Raw genomic sequence first — 21,341 nt, 5'->3', positions numbered from 1 at the left:
CTCTGGCAATTCAGTTTTATTAATGATCCCCTGTTGCAGCATTAGGAGAAAGTGGGGAGGGGAAGAGGGCAGAGCTGAAGTTGTTCCAGCCCACTGACCATTTTGGCTGTCCTTTTCTGAAACTTTCCCACCTATAATCAACCTTTTTGATGTGTGTTGGCCTATGTACACTTGGTAATTTTACCTTTAATGCTGCTTTCCACAAATTCATGCCAAACCAGCATTCATTTCACTGGCCAGTAAATTCTGTATCTGCTCTGCATCATTTTGTTTTATTTTAATGGTGTTAACATTGGCTGGTCTAGCACTCAGGTACAGAGAATGATCTTAGAAAAATGTTACATGCTTTTTCTATAATACAGTGGTACCTTAGTTTAAGAACTTAATCTGTTCTGGAAGTCCATTCTTAAACCGAAACCATTCTTAAACCAAGGCACGCTTTCCCCAATGAGGCCTCCCACTGCCGGTGCCCTTCCACCATTCGGCTTCCGTTCATAGACTATGGTAAAGTTCGCAAAATGGAACACTACTTCCAGTTCTGCGGAGTCCGTCAACCAAATACAGTGGTACCTCGGGTTAGGTACCGGTACTTAATTTGTTCCGGAGGTCCGTTCTTAACCTGAAACTGTTCTTAACCTGAACCACCACTTTAGCTAATGTGGCCTCCTGCTGCCGCCGTGCTGCCGGAGCACGATTTCTGTTCTCATCCTGAAGCAAAGTTCTTAACCCAAGGTACTATTTCTGGGTTAGCAGAGTCTGTAACCTGAAGCGTTTGTAACCTGAAGCGTATGTAACCCGAGGTACCACTGTAGTTCATAAACAGGACTGTTCATAAACTGAGGTACCAATGTATCTACAGTTTCACATCTGAGTTCTGTTAAAAACTCTTAAGATGGTCACTGTCTATACAATGTCTGTTTTCAAGTAGTCAATATCATCATCATCATCATCAACAACAACAACAACACTATATTACGGTCGTAGACCAGCATAATAAGTAGTCAAGGAGGACTAGAACTCCATCTCTTGTCAGCACTATTGTCTCAGTTCCTCAGACTCCCTTCATGGAAAACCTCCTACATCTTTTGTGGTGAAGACAGACACAAATAATTCCTCCACAAATGTTTACAATTTGAGTCAAGCTACACCCTGACCTCAGGGACGCAGGTGGCGCTGTGGGTTAAAGCCTCAGCACCTAGGACTTGCCGATCGAAAGGTCGGCGGTTTGAATCCCTGCGGCGGGGTGCGCTCCCGCTGCTCGGTCCCAGCGCCTGCCAACCTAGCAGTTCGAAAGCACCTCCGGGTGCAAGTAGATAAATAGGGACCGCTTACCAGCGGGAAGGTAAACGGCGTTTCCGTGTGTGGCTCTGGCTCGCCAGATGCAGCTTTGTCACGCTGGCCACGTGACCCGGAAGTGTCTCCGGACAGCGCTGGCCCCTGGCCTCTTAAGTGAGATGGGCGCACAACCCCAGAGTCTGTCAAGACTGGCCCGTACGGGCAGGGGTACCTTTACCTTTACCTTTACACCCTGACCTTGGGCTAATGATCAGCCACACTGAGTCCTGGCTGAGGGCTCTGGGAATCAGAAAGTCTCCTCTTCAGGCTGATCCATTCACTCACAACCAGGTCCCATCCACTCTCATCCGTGGTGGCCGGCTAGCTCTTCCACCTCTCTGGGATCCGAGAAAAGTTCAATGGGGTCCTTCTTTTCAGAGTCTGGCATTGTGAGTTAAGTGGCCAGGTATTGCCTGCACCAATGCTGGTGTTTACCATAGTGGGTAGAAAGACTTTAAAAAAAAACAACAACCTAAAATGGCAGCAGCCGAGGCATTCTTGTGTCCATCTTGCTCTGAATGCCTGGCTCTCAGAGAAAGGCCCCTTTGGCCCTTTCTCAAAAGCCCAAGAGCTGAGGGATTTAAGATCTCTATGTTAAGGAATGTGGATTTTAAAAAAGGTAAAAGGGGACTGGGGGAGTGGTGTGGAGAAAGAAGATTGGCACTGCTGCTGCCACAAAGAACCCGGCCACAGCAGGGGCAATTGGTGGGGCTGGTTACCCATCACCAGGACAGCGCCTAGGGCCCTCCTGAAGTCGGGCAGTGGTCCTCGCTGCAACACGTTTCTATTGCTCTTCTCTATTTTACTCCTTTACAAAAAAAACACACAAAAAACCCCAACCACAATGTAAAATAACTTACCCAAGGTGTAAAAGTTAGATAAGGACCGATTACCAAGTCAGATAACAGATACATAAGTAAACCCAATCAAATCTGCACGGTTTAGACTACAACTTTATTCAGCCCCAGACATCACATGAGCTTTTGAAGGCTAATTTTATCAGCTGAAGCACATAAGTGCCAAAGTATAATCCCACACAAGTGTACTCAGAAGTATGTTTCATTGAGTTCAGCAGGATTGTAAGTAGATGTAAGACTGAAGTCCAAATGCTAGACTTAAGACCACCCACCCAAAGTAGTCTCTGTGTTCAAGTCACATGGCCCACAAGTGAAGCATCCAGTTTTTCCACAGCACTCTGAATTCAAGAGACAAAAGCTACGTTTAAATCCAGTCCAGAGAAGACAGCCCAATGACTAGTCAAGCAACTGACCTTTTCCCACACCAAGAACAAAGAAGGCTGCTACAATAGGAAAGACCATCAAAATAATAAAGGAAGTCTGAAACCATGCAAACACAAATGCATAAATGTCTGGAAAGTCCTATTTTTGCAAAGGCAGAATTAATATGATATCATCTGAAATAGTCTGTATTTGTAGGTGCACTTACGGCTGGAAAGTGTATTAAAATTTTCTTCCTGCCCTCTGTATTTTGATCTATTAATTTGTCTAATAGTTTGCACCTTTGCAAATTCCTTAATGGTAGATACCTGTTGATATAAAACATGTCATACCACTATATATTAGTTGTAATATACTGTTAATTTTTACAGTATTTTTTCCCTTTGGGGGGTATATTGGGATGCAATTGTACATGCATTAACTTGGGAGTCAGCCCCATTGAACTTAATGGGACTTACTTCTGCATAGTTAAGTATAAACTGCACTGCTAGACATTTGCTGATGTCATGTAATTTAACTAACTATGACAAATTCTCAGATCACTTCGCAGAATAAATACTTGTGCTTCAAAATTCATTCTACTTTTATTGGGGTTACAACCAGTAAGCTAGGTAGGTGAAGACCAAACAGATGCCATATTCACCATGAGAATACAACTGAAAGTGGTCTCGCTTTAATAAGCAGGGCTGGCTCACCCATGAAGCAAAATGGGGCAACCACCTCAAGTCAGCAGGATCTACAGGGGCAGCAGATCCCGATGCAGATCTTTCTTCTCCTCTTGTTCCTGATGCAGCTCTTCACTCACTTATTCTTCCCTAGGGGAGGGGCACCATTTTGTGGTTCACCACAGATGCCAAAATATGCACTGGACCGATTCTGGCTTGTTGTAATGGTCAGACCTGTAATTATCACGCATCTGTGGCAACAACCATGGATATGAAGAGGTAACTTGGAAAGCCATAATGTAATTCAAGCAGTAACGTCTACACATTATAAATGAGAAACACAACAGAATGGGGCTCACTTGCTATTCATATGCCATTTTTAGTAACATCCTCTTGGCAAATGTAATGTGGGGTCTGGTCCTAAATCCATGGGACAGTTGGGGGAGAAAACTTGTTAAGCCAGTGTTTCCCAACCTTGGGTTCTCCAGCTGTTTTTGGACTACAACTCCCATCATCCCTTGCTAGCAAGACCAATGGCCAGGGATGATGGGAATTGTAGTACAACAGCAGCTGGAGACCCAAGGTTGGGAAACACTGTGTTAAGCAACCCAGTCAGATGGGCGGGCTACTTATTAATATGATGATGATGATGATGCAAGGAGCCAGAATATTCATGGAAATCGAATTTATTCTGAATTAAGGATACCAATGGAGACAACTCCATTTCATGATGTCTGTTAACAGACATGCACATACGAATAATAGTAAGTCACTGGTGCATAACTAAGAAAACATGCTGTAGGAGGTGGATGTTTAAAAACAACCAATGCCTGAACATATATGATTAACATATCAAGAAACAGACATATAAAATCAGCAGTATATCCAAATTGTTTGTATGCTTTCATGTCCCTACTTAGCTTCATAAATGGATCACTACTTAACCCTGAATGAGTCTGCAAATCCCTTGCGGCTGCCTGAACTGTGCCTCTTTTGAAATCTTCTTTCAGCTCATCTTGCCCTCATTATTCCAATTTCTTTCTTTAAGGCATCATCAAGCTCCAGGACTCAATTCCATTGTTTGTGAAATACTCTCGCCTCCAAAGATGAATTGGAGGACGGTTTGTTGAGAAACCATCAAGTCCTTTGTTGAGAACTTGCATGCCACCCACAAAGAACTTTAGTGTCATTTATTTAAGAAAAACACTTGGGTGGAAAAATGAATATAAAAGGAAAACTCAACAACTGACACACACTAGCAGCTGAATTCTGACTGCATAGATGGAACCAAGGGTGGGAACTACTAAATGAACACCTCACATGTGTATTAAGAAAAATAAAATTATTATTATTTGTCCATGTTGGCAAAGGATGTGTATGTATGTGTTGGGTGAAGAACCAACCCAACTCTCAAATTCCCTTTTTAAGGAAACTTGCACTGAAGAATGAGATATTAGTTATTCAGACTACTACTAATCTGTTTTAATACTAATAACTAATCTGTTTTAGCTAGAGAGAGCTCTATTTATTATACAGCTGACCCTTTTAAACTGTCTTGCTTAAACTGCAAGGGGTCGACAAAAAAAAGGTGTGACCCAGCACCTGGTCTTTTAATTTAAAAATATCATTTAGTACGTTTCCGAGCACAATTCAAAGTGTTGGTGCTGACCTTTAAAGCCCTAAACGGCCTAGGTCCTGTATATCTGAAGGAGCGTCTCCACCCCCATCGTTCTGCCCAGACACCGAAGTCCAGCTCTGAGGGCCTTCTGGCAGTTCCCTCACTGCAAGAAGCAAAGTTACAGATGGGCAGCTTCCAACAAAACATTAAAATACAATAATTCATTAGATATTAAAAGCTTCCGTAAACAGGGCTGCCTTCAGATGTCTTCTAAAAGTCAGATAGTTGTTAATTTCTCTGACATCTGATGGGAGGGTGTTCCACAGGGCGGGAGCCACTACCGAGAAGGCCTTCTTCCTGGTTCCCTGAAACCTTCCATTCTTACTTTTTAACAGGAGTCTTCCACCATGCACCTGCTGTTTAAAAATTACACACAGCACAAAATTGAGTCAAGCTGATCTCCAAGATCATAGATTTGAAATTCTAATGATTGTAATCTGTGCCTTCTGAAGGAAACATAAACAGGAGTAGATTCCTGTACATTCCCGCACATTTCCCCATGTGGTAAGAAGTGGCCAGGGCAGCGCAACTGGTTTTGATTTCTTTCAATATGCCTGTTTTACAAAGGATAGTCCTCTATTTGAACAGCCTTCGGAGACAGGAGTCCTCTCTTTGAAGAACTGCCCACTCCCAAGTCTGTTTTAAAGATAAAGAAGAAGCACAAAGAGGGCAATCAAGGGGCCTTGAAGTTGTCCATCAACATGTATCACTCGGACAGAAGACTGAGGAGGGACCCAGGTCAGCTGTCCATAGTCTAGGTGAGATGTAAGACATTTCTAATTAAGTTACAGCAATTATTTATAAATGTGCATCTATGTGCATTTAAATCAATGTGTCATAGAATCATAGAGTTGGAAGAGACCACAAGGGCCATCGAGTCCAACCCCCTGCAAAGCAGGAAACACCATCAGAGCACTCCTGACATATGGTTGTCAAGCCTCTGCTTAAAGACCTCCAAAGAAGGAGACTCCACCACACTTCTTGGCAGCAAATTCCACTGTCGAACAGCTCTTACTGTCAGGAAGTTCTTCCTAATGTTTAGGTGGAATCTTCTTTCTTGTAGTTTGGATCCATTGCTCCGTGTCCGCTTCTCTGGAGCAGCAGAAAACAACCTTTCTCCCTCCTCTATGTGACATCCTTTTATATATGTGAACATGGCTATCATATCACCCCTTAACCTCCTCTTCTCCAGGCTAAACATGCCCAGCTCCCTTAGTCGTTCCTCATAAGGCATTGTTTCCAGACCTTTGACCATTTTGGTTGCCCTCCTCTGGACACGTTCCAGTTTGTCAGTGTCCTTCTTGAACTGTGGTGCCCAGAACTGGACACAGTACTCCAGGTGAGGTCTGACCAGAGCAGAATACAGTGGCACTATTACTTCCCTTGATCTAGATGCTGTCGTTTGCATGCAAATCAGTGTCCTCATTTGGGGTGATGTGTAGGTGGTCACCCTACTTTCCACTGAATAAGAAAACCCTGGAGATTTGTGGGCTTTTGTAATAATGGCTTTATTTACATACAGTAGCAGCCTATGTCGTAGAAAGCCACCCTCCTCACACTGGTGTTGCTGCAGCTTACCTGATACAAGCTGTAGCGGGACAGAGGGGCAGTGAGTTTGGAGTTGCATGGGTGTACGTGCAGGAGCACTGGAGTGGCTCCACTGGTGCAGCTATCCAGCCCTGATCTCACTGCCACCAGGCCCTATTCCACTCCTGCCCCATCCAGGCAGCAACACCAATGTTAGGAGAGTGGCTGTGCCCTGCCACCTGGGCTGCTTTCAGATATACAAATAGGTACATAAATGAGCCAACCATCAGGCATCTCTACAAAACAGAAGACTTGTTACCCTCTTGGAGTTCTTTTTTTTCTTTTGGGTGATTATGGGTCACAAATTACTAATGTTTACAGGCAAAACCAGCAGTGTTGGGTTTAGGACAATGTGGGCAGTTCCCCTGCACAGGGTGCCAAGGTGAGGGCCCATAATTGAAGATCCATAATTGAGAAGATCCATTTGGGTGCCCCAAATTTTGTCCTCACTTAAAGTGCCATATTAGGGATGCGGGTAGCGCTGTGGTCTAAACCACAGAGCCTAGGGCTTGCCAATCAGAAGGTTGGCGGTTTGAATCCCTGTGATGGGGTGAGCTACCGTTTCTCGGTCCCTGCTCTGGTTCGCCAGAAGCGGCTTTGTCATGACCCACATGACCCGGAAGCTGTCTGCAGATAAATGCCGGCTCCCTCAGCCAGTAAAGCGAGATGAGCGCCACAACCCCAGAGTTGTTTGCGACTGGACCTAAAGGTCAGGGGTCCCTTTACCTTTAAGGCACCATATTACCAAAGTCTGCTACTGAAACTTATAGAACTGTATATGAGTTTTTACTTAAATGTCTGATTTAAACAAGAATTTAAAATGGTGGTGCAATGACCTTAGGTTAGGAGCAAGTAATGTACTACTTTTTTTTTTAGCTACTTTGCTACTAGTGCTCATTTGACACTAAGTAAACAAAAAAATATAAAGGTGAGCAGGATTTGAGATAATAAGAGCAATGCTCTTTCTAGAAATAGAAGCGTCATATAGATAAAATAGTATGGAATACCTTTCAAAGGTTACTTTTAAAAGAAAGAGAAACCACTATTCAGGAAACTGAGAAGAACAGAAAGGACGGTTGTGGGGTAACAAATGCACATGATGAACTTTCTGTCAAGGCCAGTCAATAATACATTCCCTTCCTCTCCAATTTTTTGCTTACTTCCTATTATGCCTTATCCTCCGATTATTCACTCTGTTTTCTCCTGGCTTGGCTTTTTAGCCTGAGTGAGCCATACCATGTATTGCAATAACAAAACAGCAGCAGCAGCAGGAGAGGATTAGAATCAGAACCACAGTGGGCGGAAGAGTTTAACCCTGTTCCCTCTGCTCGTGTCCAGGCAAGAATCCTACCCAGTACTGCAACTTGCATTGGAAAGGAATCTCACAATGCTGCTGCTGGAGGTCGGGGTGGCAGAGGAACTATTTTTATTTCAATAACCAGTCACATTAAATGCAATAATGTGTTTAATGCAACATGCAGTTTGACAGTTAGAGAAGGATTGATAAGAAAAGGAGTGGCCAAGCAGCAGCAGAAGTTTTGTGTCACTGGCAGGAAGGTGTACAGAGGCTCTTAACAAGGAAGATGGATAAGAATGCATTCGCAATGTATTCTGGCAGATGCATGAGCTGAATTTGCAGTAGACTCAGGCTTGCTCTAAACTTGTCACCTGGAATATGTGTATTGTTTATCCCTGCAGTCCTCGTGGTGTTCCTGGGTTTGCGAACTAATTAACACACCAATGTGGAGCCAGCCAGTTTGTTCAAATATTAGCTCCTGAGGCTGAAATTTATGTTTTAGAAAGGAAAAGCACTCATCACCCACAAGGTTAGCAGCGCCTCTACTAAAGTATCAAAATGTGTTTTGTTTTGGTTTTTTTTCAAATAGTTATAAGCAAGTACCACCTCACACCTCACTTTGTGGAATAGAATTAAAATTTTCTGATTGCCTCTTAAACATTAGGTCTAGATAAAATTAGCATTTTCAACACTGCAGCATTAAAAATGTGAGAAGTACTTTTAGTTTTAACTCTGCATTAGCAAAATGTTTTGTCTCTGAATATGTTTATGACTTTGTAAAGTACAGCTCCATCATCCTCAGCTTATCTTGGAGAAAAAGAATGATCAATGGTACACTCGTAGCTGCTCCCTCTTTCTGAATGGCATTGGGTCTTGGTTCCTTCCTCAGCCTCAGTACAACGGTTGACAGTCTTCATATTAGCCATAAAAACAGCCAGCCATTTTCTTTTAGTTTGAAATGAGGAAGTTGGGTCAGTTGCCATCTGTGTGCATCAGGAGTATGCTGCAAGTTATTCTTCTTCAGGATTTTGCGCATTTCTGTACCTGAAAGCCACGTTCACCTGTGTTTCCCTTTTCTGGAATCACATGAGTTTTGTGTTCCCTTTGTTAGTAAATTTATCATTTCAGTACCTGCGTTTTTCTTCAGGGTTTCCTTTTTTACCTTTTGTGAAACATTTTTGGCTACTGCCTGTCCTGGCAGCGAAACACGCACAAGTGATGTCCCTTGTCGTCACCAGTCCTCCTCATTCCCACCAACTCAAATGCTATGACAGCATCATTCTTGGGTATTTTGGATAAAAAATGGTGACCACCAAAAAATGGTACCAGTGGGAGATGCCACTTTTTGTGGTAACTTTCACACACACACAAACCTCTCAAATGCCTCAGAACAACACTGCATTGGGGTATTTTGGAGGGATATATCATCAGCTGGTTCTGGAGGCTGCAGTCTTGCTTTGCATCTTCTTATTTGAGCCTACCAGTCATTTCTGCTTAAATAATCTTGGGTGGCAGAGGGAAGCAAGACACATGCCTGACAGATATGATGCCCACCAAAATGCCATGCTGAGAGTAATGGACTAGATTTCCCACTGGTTCAATTAAAGGCATATCACGTAAAAAAGAAAAGAAAAGAAAAGATGGAATCAACTAGAGGTTGAATCAACTAGAGGTTGACTAGAGGTTGAAAAGATAGAATCAACTAGAGGTTGACTTTCGTCACTTCATCTTGCAAACTCTTCATTGTGTGTAAAGATTGCAGCCAGCAAATGATGAAATAGTACATATATTGATCCAGAATGTGGCAAGTTGCAATCATCACATTTCCCCAAACCATTTCAATGCACCAAAATCCATTGGAAAAGTCCATTCAAGTTGGCAGCTGTGGTGGAAAAAATAGCCTTATAAAAAAAAACAACAACACCATTTTGACTATGAGCCATTTCCTTACATCATTTCAATGGCTTTTACAAAAAAAAATATATATATGTAGGCAGCATTATGTGCATTACTAGAAAACAGTACTAAATCCAAAATGCTTGTGGTGGGTATAGTCAGATGCCCATTTTATCTTAATGGCACCTACAATAAAATGAAAAGCAAAAGATATTTATAAAACTGATATACTGCTTAATGAAAGGGAGAGCATTCCAGTAATTTTAAGAAGAGATGGAACAGACACACATGGGGAGTTGCAAAAACAATCTGGGCAACATTTGTTGCCAGAAAAATGAGCCACACACAGCCAGTTTAACCACATACATTGCTTGGGCTATAACAGTGATAGCCAAGTTAATTTGAAAGATGATGGCAAAATAGACTGCATAATTCAGAAGCAATACAAGCAAAGAGAAATCAGTGCAGTGGACTAATAATATAATTCTCCCCCTCACTCTGGGTTGTGTCCAGCTACATTCTCCTCAGAATAGACCCATTGAAATTAATGGGCTTAAGTTAACTCTTATCTAGTCATTCCATAGAATCAAAGAATCAATCCCCGGCTATTTTATTTCACTCCCCCTTTTTCCCCCTTGTTTGCAAAAATATGTAATTGGAGAACTGTATCACAGCAGCACTACACAATTTGGCAAATTAAGGGGGAAAGGAGAATAATCAGGGAAACTGGGCTCATTTTTTGAAATTCTTATGGTGGATTTCCAATAAGCTGAAATACATTGAAAAGTTGAGCCCTGGGTCAAACATGAACACCTGTAAAACACTACTGATTTTGATAGTAGAGGTAATAGCAGAAGCATACTTTTAACTTTATCATTGGAATCAGTAGAACTTAAAACTTGTTAGTATTTAACTCACATTGAAATAATAGGTCATGCAATTTGCTTCAGTGTTTGCTTATCCAGAATCAAGCCCCAAGTGAGTGTTCATATATGTTTGCAGCCTTAAAAGTGCTTAGCTTTGGCAGGAGTGTGACCATACTGCCCAAACACAGGTTAGTATTTCAGTTTTTTATCTATGAAATTTGGTGATTAACATGATGGTGGCAAATGTAATGTTCACATATTTGAAATACGAACTTTTCAATTATATACTAATATTTTACTATCCCCTCCCACAAAAAAGGAAGAGAAAATGAGCTAGTTGTGCTCACCCCACAAGTTGCTTAAATCCAAAGGCTATGCATTGACAATAAGAAATGTGTGTACCCCATTCTAAAATTAAAAATTAAAGCTTATACTGCATTAATCCAAAATATTAATAGGCATCAGCTGAAAATCTTCCTCTATAACCAGGGCTTTGGTTATAACAAGGGGGCTGTTGGTTTTTATGTTTGTTTGTTTGTTTTGATATGTATTTTGTGTTTTTATTTGGTATTTTTATGCTTCAAACCACACTGTGATCTTCGGGTGAAGTTTGGTATAATTTTTGCAAATTACTGTCGTGATCATATTCTTACTCCAAATCGATACTCCTATTATTTTTCATTTTAACATCCTAGCGCAGATGGAAAAGTTAAGAATCATAGTAACATCACAAACTGTCTAATACAAAGCCTGATGTGGTAAAACGTTTGGATTTAAGTGTTGATGGGACTAGGAGGCAATCCAATGAAGTGATTGGAAGGACTGTCATAGCACAACATGGTCTACCAACATTTTGCAGATTTGCTAGCACAAATGTCTAAGAGCAGCATGCTATTCCTCACAAATCGAAATCAGAGATTTAATAAGTTCATAACATTTGCTATCCTGAAGTTAAACCCAAACAAAAGAACCTAGCAATAGACCATCTTTTCTATAGTTAGTATATTGAATCCAGCAAAACTTATGTATTTTGTTGTATATCGGTAAAAAAGTAGTAATGTGGATGTATAAGTGGAAGAGCACAGATTGGACATGTTATGGAGCAGAAGACCATATTATACCCAACTTGGCACAAGTGGGAGGAATGAGATGAAAAGCAGCAGCAAAATCCAATATGCAGTGAACATTTTCCTTAAACAATATGAACAAGCAGGAAATGTTTACAAAAAGATAGGAAGCATGTTAAAAGAAGACTGCAGCCTTTATGAGGTGCTATTGAAATTCTCATAACAACTTTGGGATCACTAAGCAGTGCTGCCCATGACACCATTGGAAGAGAGACATTGTTCTCTTTCCTGATTACATAACTAACAGAGTGCAGTGACACCTCTGTTTGGCCCTAGAGTCAGACATAATAAAAAACGTTCAAAAACAGTGGAGGAGGCCAAGTGTGGAGCCAAGCACAGCACGGTTTCAGTGGCCGGCTCCTTCTCCTTCTCCTCCTCTTCTTGCAACAGAGGGGAAGGAACAGGGAAGCAACCCCCAGATGGTGGTGGCAGCAGGATGAGGAGCCACTAGCCATTGAAGCTGCATTGCTGGTGTGCTGCGGCCACGTTTGACTCTACCCCCAACTCCACACCCCCATTCTCCTTCAAAAACTGGTGCCTTCGATTCCATATATAAAGGGTATATATGCTTTAGTCTGAATGGAGATTAGCTCTGTGAAGGAAAAATATAACATGTGAAACAGGCCAAAGTCTCACAAACGTTATTTCAGAAAAGATGGGAATGATAGGAGAGAGAACCATCTTCAAATATCTCAAGAGCTTTTACATGGAAGATGGAGCAAGCTTGTTTCCCCCTGCTCTGGAGGGTAGGACCAAAACCAATGGATTCAAGTTACTAAACATCAGGAAGAACTTTCTGACAGTAAGAGTTGTTTGATAGTGGAACAGTCTCCCTCAGGAAGTAGTGGACTCTCCTTCCTTGGAAGTTTTTAAGCAGTGGTTGGATCGTCATCTGTCATGGATACTTTAGCTGAGATTCATGCATTGAAGGGGGTTGGACTAGATGACCCTCAGGGTCCCTTTCCAACTCTACAATTCTATGATTCTAGACTGACATCAAACAGGGGAAAATATTATGTTTCTTAAAAGTTCTAGTCTCAAAGCTTTGGGGGCCAATGGGCACTGTTTTCAGAGTCAGAGCACTTTCACATGAAATTAAAATCCACCCAAAAGAAGATTTTCAAGGCCAAATTCATACCAAGTGAAAGTATAATTTAAGTTAGCTGGAATGAACAAAGGCTCACATTCATTTTACTGTAAGGTGAATTAGTTGTGCTTTGTGCCAATGGCCTAGTATCAATTTAAGAACTTGCTTTGTAAGGAACCCCACTACTCAAAATTGCAGCAGCAGCAGCAGCAATGTAATAATGGCTTTTATATATTTCATTTTTGCCTTGGCTTGTCAAAAATACGTACTGTACAATTTACCGTATTTTTTGCTCTATAAGACTCACTTTTTTCCTCCTAAAAAGTAAGGGGAAATGTGTGTGCGTCTTATTGAGCGAATGCAGGCTGCACAACTATCCCAGAAGCCAGAAGAGCAAGAGGGATCGCTGCTTTCACTGCGCAGCGGTCCCTCTTGCTGTTCTGGGTTCTGAGATTCAGAATTTTTTTCCTCTTGTTTTCCTTCTCCAAAAACTAGGTGCGTCTTATGGTCTGGTGTGTCTTATAGAGCGAAAAATACGGTATACCTTGATTGGCTTCTGGGTATATTCTATCCAATCCAGGTTCTCAAAGCAAAGTATTGGCCTTCACTCACTTTGTCACTGTCTTATGTGTGGCTTCAAGTTGACCAGAACTGAATACACTCCATGTTTTAACTCTGCTGCTGTCACTATTTTGCAACCATTCAGTTGGTCCTAGTTAAGTTACTGCCCAACTATGGATTTGGGTCCCCCTCTCCCCATTTGTACCATCACAGTTTCATTTGTTTGCTATGTTTTAACACTGGAACCTTGGACCAAACAACACCTTTCCTTATATCAAATTCCTGGTGCTGTTTTAAAAAGCAAAAAGAGTAATCTGAACTAATCTGAAGTTTTAAGAAACACTTTTTAAAAATCCTGTGTGTGTGTATGTTTTCCAGGTTCTATACTGATTCTCTGTAGCATTAGGTCAGAACAGCTGGACTTTTGTGGCATTTTCAGGCATGCATGGCTCAGAACAGATTTTCATTATAATTAAGCACAGTCAATTTATTTATTGAAAGGAAACTAGAGTGATATAATAAGGCATTTAGAAATAAAAGGGAAACGCATTATATCCAAAGCATTGCCCTGATGTTCATCAGTACAGTGCACATATATATCTTTCCTCAGGGGAAAGATCAAACTAATTAAGCCTATGTGTGAGGAAGCCAACCTGTGGCATGATTCAGTTACACGTTATACACATGGAGGGTGGGGGATACATTGCCTTCTCACACACAAAAAGAGGGTCCTCAGTCAGTTTAAAGTGTGAACCAGCCCAACGTCTCTAACGGGCATTGCAGGAGTACATATCTATATTCCAAAACAATTCTCCTAACTAACAAAGCAGATTTTCTGCTTCTTACAAGCATTTAATCTACAGATCTGAGTCTTTAGATGGCAGAGCTAGAAATAATAGAGATTGACTTGCTTTATGTGCAACGTTTTGTCCAGTTTGATTATATCTTTACACAAGGTCAGACCCTTGAATTGTATGCAATACAACTAAAACTTTCTCCTTTTTTGCAATTAGAGAACTTTGGTCACAAATTATGGCTACAGGCTGGTAATACACAATGTATTTTATTTCACAAAAAAGGTGGTAGTTCAAGTCTGAATGTGTGTGTTAATATTACATCAAATGCAAATGGAAGGAAATTACCTAATTAGTAGTTACGTGCCTGAATCCTATTCATGCATTTATAGCACACCATGTCCATGCGGGCTTGCTCATAAGTCTTATTTGCATTTATATACCCCATCTTTCCCATTCCCTTCACCTGACACCTTTTATTTTCCGTGAGACCAAACATATCCACACCTTCCTTTAAAAGCACATAAAATGCACATGTAAAGCACATGACTTTCCCCAAAGAATCCTGGGGACTGTAGTTTGCCAAGGGTGCTGGAACTGTAGCTATGTGAGGGGAAACTACAGTTCCCAGAATTCTTGGGGAGAAGCTGTGAGCTTCAAATGTTCTTTATAGATTAGACTGAAAGAAAGCAACTGGTCCAGATTTGCTGAATGAGGATTGGAACTTGGGTCTTTCCAGTCCTAGTCTAGCCATTACACCACATTCTGATTTGTTTGCAAGGAGGCTAGGTGGCATTGCATCAAACTGAGTGCCATCTCACACTTCCCAGTGCATTTCCCTTATCACAAAAAATCCAGTATTTTGGGGAAGCGGATTTGTTGTGCCAGACCTCCCAATCAACTATAATTGCAAAGGCTTGAATTTGCTGGTTTGTGATTGAATGCTACTTGAAAATAGCAGCTGAGAAGTGCTCTCAGAATCCAGCTTACTCTGTGCTGACAGTTTGGGAGAAGAGTTTAAGCAACAGAGCATATAATTCAATTGACTCTCTCAACCTTTTCCATAAGAGACTCTAGCTCTTAGCTCTCAGATCGCCCTCCTACAAATCTGTGGGAATTCCTTCGCATTATCACATGATGCTAAGAAGCTTGTCTCAAACCATCACTTGTTTTTTTGTGCCACATCTAAATGCTGTTCATGTGCAAGACAACCTGGAAGAAATATTAAATGCATACATGACATTTTTTATAGTCGTATTAAGGACCCTTTTAAAATAAAGCTTATTTAAGTCTCAAGTGTGGAAAAACTACTTAAGAGTTGCTCCATTGTGGTCACCAGAAATTCTACGGGCCCCAAATATTTTACTTGGGTATGAACATTTGCTTTTGGCTGATATTTGGACAAGAAGGTGCTACTCGGGGGGGGGGGTGTTTCTCCCTCCCTTCCTTCCACAATAATAGCATATTACTAACATTCCTACATGATCTTCTATTATCTACGCATCCAAAATGTTTGAGGACAAACATAAGATAGAGAGAAAGCATCCATTACAGCCATTTGAGTACAAATGTCATTGGCTAAACTAAAATATACATCTGTTAGTAGCACTAGGCAACTCCTAGTTTTAATAAAACTTTGAAATGTTTTGATCTCTCATAAATCCTTTCATATAAATAAGCGAATTCAGACACAAATAACACAGGCTATGATGTTAAATGTGCCTTGTTTACTTTGTAGCAATAGTGTCTCAAGGTATTTTGTCCTGGATATGCAAACTATCACATATGGGTGCTAAGAGAAAGTGGTTGCCCTGTCACAGTCTAGAGTGAAGTCATAAATAATGAGGGTCTACATTTATTGTTATTTTATTATTATACAAACAAAAAAACCAAAAGCTCTTGGGATTCTTAAATAGAAAATGTGAGTTGTTGTTTTGTGGGCAACAACAACAACAACAAAAAAGCTGCACTTACATGATCACATTTCTTAAAATCCAGAAATTTGCCGCTGGCCAAGGACTGTGCTATGCAAGCCTACACTTTTGGTTTGCTCATGTGAAAATGGCAGTTCATGAAAGTTTTTTTTTATGCTAATGGCCAAACCAAAGGTAATGAAACTCCTTCCCTCTCCCTGCCCTGCACCCCATACAAGTGCTTCTTCCACCTGTTTCACCCTCTCTGATTTAGGCTGCAAATATGTGCACTTATATAGAGAAATGAAGCCAAGTTAATTCAGTTGGACACACATCCAAATAAATGTTTAGGGTATTGGTCCGTCTCTGCTTTATCCTGTGCATTAAGTGAACTGAGAGGCTAACAGAATATATACAGATTTAGGTCATGTTGGGGGTGTTGGATAAACCAGTTTAACAGAATGAAAAATAAAGATAACAGAGAGGGGGGGTACATCTAAATGACTCCAGTGATAAACATGGATACTAGGGGTCTAAACTTTTTTAAAAAACATAATCTCCTAGGGATGAATACTGACAGGAGAAAATGGCCTTGATGGCTGTCAATCCTGGGCAACATCCAAGCAAGAAGGAAGGTTCCTTCTGGTACACACTGGCAGGTGGCAGCAGTGGTGACAGGATGGAGTGCGATGTGCAGTTGCCATCATCATTCAACTGCACATCACAGCAGCTCAGTGCTGCTTGGCCCACCACTCCCTGGCTCCAACAACACCCCCCCCCCATAGCTGCTGCTCAGTGATGTCACCCAAAATGTGCTCCCACTTTCAGCATTACCAGTGGGTGCAGAGCAGCTACTGGAGTGCTCAATATGAGACAACTTACAGTTAGAAGCAAAATGGAAAAAGTGGGCAATAGCGTTCCAGAAGACTAAGAACTATGGGAAAAGAAATAAAAGAACGACAAAACAAAAGCAGCTTTCTTTATCTCTGTAAAGGTAATTCCCTCTTGCTGTGAAAAATTCACTTCAACCTAACAACTAGAGCTCTTCCATTTAGGGACAAAGAAGAAAATTAAGGACAGTGTAGGATCTTCCAATAAAACTTGATTGGTTCACTGAACCCAGCTTTGAGCATCTGACCTAACAGTCTCACTTTCAACATTTATCGTCAAAATTATCCCCATCCTTGAGGTCACACTGAGTAACAAAGCTCAATCACTTCTGGGGTCAAGCCTGTGTCACAATCATATTGGCTGATCATTCTTACGGAAGTTAATGGGTGACCTTCAAATGGCACCACTCAACTCTTTGTGTGCATTTACCAAGCAATGGAACTGCTATCTATTCAGGCAGGGCTCTACACTCTAAAGGCCACTGAGGGCAGTGGAAAGTCTCTCTTCCAAATCCTAAGAGCTTTTGCATGATTCTCCAGAAGCAAAAAAAATGCCTTTGACGACCAGCTACACAGCCCAAGAGAAAGGTATCAACAAGGGCAGTGAGCATTTGCACACCAGTGCAGTAAAGGTTTTAACACACAGTTTGAGACAAGAGAGGTTAACGTTCACTCTAGGCTATTAGCAGTCATGCTACCAGGACCAAAATAGAAAGGAACCCCCAAGGATTCATTTGTCTTCATAATTTACATCATAAATGACATACAAACTCTGCAAGTAATCACTTATTTTTCTTTTAGGTCACAGTTAACAAGTAGCTAAGCTTGAAAATATCTACAGGCGATACCAGACAACAGTTTCTATTTGAACAGGTCCCAATCAACTAAATGTTCTTGAAGTCCTAATTAAATCAATAAAACTATTTTATGTTAAATCTCTGTCACAAGGACGTAGCCAGCAGCACCTGTCTTCTTTCCCCTTTATTAATTAGGATTTTTATCCCACGCTGCCTGTCATGAAGTCTTGGGGTAGATTACAGTATAAAATACTCCCACCCACTCTCAGACAAGCTGCAGTGTTTAAAATCATTCTGGGCTTTGAGGCTACAGCTGGACCAACACTGTGATCCCAAGCATGTTGCCTCAGAAGTAAATCCTACCAAGCTTAAGGACATGTGTTACCCTCCAAGTGAGCATGCGAAGTACTTTGTAGTAAATTGCACTGAACTCAATGGAACTTTTCCCAGAGTAGATGTGCTTAGGTTCATGCTGCACAGATCCCAAACAGAACAACCAAAATGTTCCCTCTTAAACCCACCATTCCCCCACACTGTCTCAATGCGCAACCCACATACCATGTAAATTAATAAGGAATTATAGTAATTTACAAATGAATTTATGAGGAATTATTAGCTAATGTTTCATCTACAGCATTTTTAATGGCATCCAACTTCCAGATAGTTCAGGATGGTGTTAGGAAGATAAAAAAGAAGGTGAAACCCATGTATATCCCCCTCATGCAGTTTAGTGGGTAGCCCAAAGTCATTCACATGAACTTCGTGGCTTAACATGGATTTGAACCCAGATCTCGCTGCCCCAATTCCAGCACTCCATCAAGCCAATACAGCACAATAGCTTTTTATCATAAATATTTTATTTGAAATAAAATCACATTTAAGATTGAAAAACACATTTAAGAATCAATAAATTAACCCCAAACACATCTGAAACATTACACAGCATTAAAAAAAATAAAAAATACCAAAGGACACTGGAATCATTGTCCTAAGCACAAATGCAAATGCAGGATTTCCTCTTGCTATTCCACAATGTCACCTTTTCCCATCACTAACCCCTCTGCTCTAGAGACAAAGCCTCTCAGATTTGTGGCAAACTAGAGAAAAAAAGTAGTGTAATAGATTTTTGAAAAGTTTTCTAGACTGCGGATTAAGGGATGGAGATAACAGGGTGTCTCGACTTCATTTTTAAAGAGGAGGAGCGCGCAAAAGCTCCGAAGACAAAACTAGGAAGCGAAGAACAGGAGCAACGGGGGGGGGGGGGCTGATGGGAGACTTGCGTTGAGAACCAGGGAAGAAACCAAATTCGTTGCCCAAAAATGACTTGGGGGGGGGGCAAGGAGTACTTCGGGTTACACCACATAAATCCATTTCCTCTTTTCGTCAAACCAACTGACAGGTTTGGTTCGTGGGGGCAGGGGCAACACCCCCCCCGCAAAGGACCAGATCCAGCCTTAGCCAGGCTAACCCCACTGAAATCAACGGGATGTAAGGTGGTCGTGGCAGAGCCCCACTCCTTTCCTATGGGCTTTTTTGTTCTGCGCCAGTCTTCGTCTGCCTCCAGCCCCAAACTCAATGAATGAAGCCACCGGCTCCCCCCTTAGGCACCCACCCTCTCACCCAGACAGTGGCGTAGCGTGGGTTGTCAGCACCCGGGGCAAGGCAAGTAATTTGAGCCCCCTAACCCGTGGATTTGAGCCCCCTAACCCGTAGATTTGCGCCCCCTAACCCTTGGATTTGCGCCCCCTAACCCGTAGATTTGCGCCCCCTAACCCGTGGATTTGCGCCCCCTAACCCGTGGATTTGCGCCCCCTAACCCGTGGATTTGAGCCCCCTAACCCGTAGATTTGCGCCCCCTAACCCTTGGATTTGCGCCCCCTAACCCGTAGATTTGCGCCCCCTAACCCGTGGATTTGCGCCCCCTAACCCGTGGATTTGCGCCCCCTAACCCGTGGATTTGCGCCCCCTAACCCTAACCCCCAGATGTTGCGCCCGGTGCAGCCGGGCCCCCTGCACCCCCCCACGCTACGCCACTGCACCCAGACCCAGAAAGAGCCGGGGGCAGAAGCCGCGAACCGGCGGGGAAGGCTGCCTTGAGTGGCGGCGGCGGCGGAATCCCACGGGCGCCGCGCAGCCTGGACCCGCGCGCTCCGAAGTGGCCCCTTCTCTGAAGTGTCGGCGGCGCAACACGCGCCCGGCAGTAACAACCCCCCCCGCCCCCGCCCCCCGAACTCTCTTTCTTCAGGCAAAGAGCGGCAGCCGAGACCTGGAGGAGCCCCTCACAGGTGCTTTTCACGGACGAGAAGCATCGCCCCTTACCGTGGTATTCCTGCCCCGGCACGTAGAAGGTGGGGTTCCCCGCGATGTGGAGGGCAATGAGCACCTCGCCCTGCTCGCCGTCCCCTTCCAGCTCGCCGTGGTGGGTGCAGAGGAAAAAGAAAGGCGAGAAGCGCGGGTAGTAGCCCACGGCGCCCTTGGCCACCTGCGACGACGCCCAGAGCATCATGCCCAGCAGCAGCGCCCCGGAGGGGAAAGTCCGTCGCCCGGAGGGGAAACTCCGCTTGGGCTCCATGCTCGGCTCGCTGCTCCGGTCGCCGCCAGCTCCTCACGGTCATCCAGAGGCGGGGGGCTCCCCCAAGAAAGAAGCGGAGAGCGCCGCGCGCCCAAGGCGGGGAGCGAAGTTTGACAGGAATTGGGGCAGACCCAGAAGTTTGGCGCCCCGCGAGCGACTCCCCGCCGCCGACAGAGAGAAAGACAGAAATCGCCTCAGCAGCAGCTGCCACCTCCTCCTCCTCCTCCTCCTCTCCGTCTCCCTCCCGCGCGCCCGCTCCCCACACCTTCTTAAAGCCGCGCGCCGGTAGCTTTGATTGGGAAAGGGAGCGGCGAGGAAAGAGAGCGCGCGCGCGCCAGGGAGAGAGAGAGAGAGAGAGGTTCGTCTTTCCCGCCCTCCGCCCTCCCGGGGGCAACTTGAGGGGCGAGCGGGGCAAGGCCAGCAGAGCGCCCTCCCGCCCGCCTGGAGTCCGACGAAAGAAGCAGCCACTGAGGCGCTGAGACCGAGGGAAAAGCTGAGGCAGAAAAGCGCCGGAGCTGGAAAGAATGGATTCCCCTTGGTGGCTGAGGGGGCAGCGAGGGAGGGGCAGCCTTCCCCGCTTGGTTGTAGTCGCTGCTGCCCGCGAGGAAGAGGCGGGCAGGGAGCTGGAAGGGCGACTTGAGCAGAGCCACTTGGCTGTGGCTTTGTCTGGGCTGCTCGGACTCCGTCTTTCTCTCTTTCTCTCTCCTCCTCTCCTTCCCCCTCTCCCTTCTCTCCTCTCTTCTTCTTCTTCTTTTTAAATAGATATTATTTATTAAATTTTCAAAAATTATATTAAAAACAAAACATAACAACAATACAAACAAACAAACACAAAGAAAAAACAAGTATAATTTTATTCCCTTATTTTCTTGTACCTTACTTCCCCGACTTCCTCATACCTCCCCTTTCTGTATTCCAATTTCTAGTTATTAATTCAGCAAATCCTCACCCTTATTTTTCATCTAGTATTTAACCTTTCTTTTCTATTTACTTAAACCATTGCAGCTGGGAACCACATAATTTCTAAACCAACGTCAT

General features: G+C 43.2%; 1 protein-coding gene across 2 annotated transcripts in view; it reads right to left on the bottom strand.

The window, feature by feature from the left end:
* RELN (reelin) overlaps positions 1 to 20,588 on the bottom strand; it is a 311,282-nt gene extending 290,694 nt beyond the window's left edge. The window contains exon 1 of one of the 2 annotated variants that reach the window (XM_083701222.1): positions 20,051 to 20,588. In XM_083701222.1, coding sequence (XP_083557348.1) covers positions 20,051 to 20,303 — 253 coding nt within the window. In that variant the 5' untranslated portion in view covers positions 20,304 to 20,588. The remainder of the gene's footprint in view (positions 1 to 20,050) is intronic. The other variant, XM_083701221.1, reaches the window with a different exon arrangement.
* Between the last annotated feature and the right edge of the window lie 753 nt (positions 20,589 to 21,341).

The sequence above is a fragment of the Podarcis gaigeae genome (assembly GCF_964106915.1).
Source record: "Podarcis gaigeae genome assembly, chromosome: 10".
In the NCBI taxonomy this organism is placed as follows: domain Eukaryota; kingdom Metazoa; phylum Chordata; class Lepidosauria; order Squamata; family Lacertidae; genus Podarcis; species Podarcis gaigeae.
This window is presented reverse-complemented; position numbering and strand designations above follow the sequence as displayed.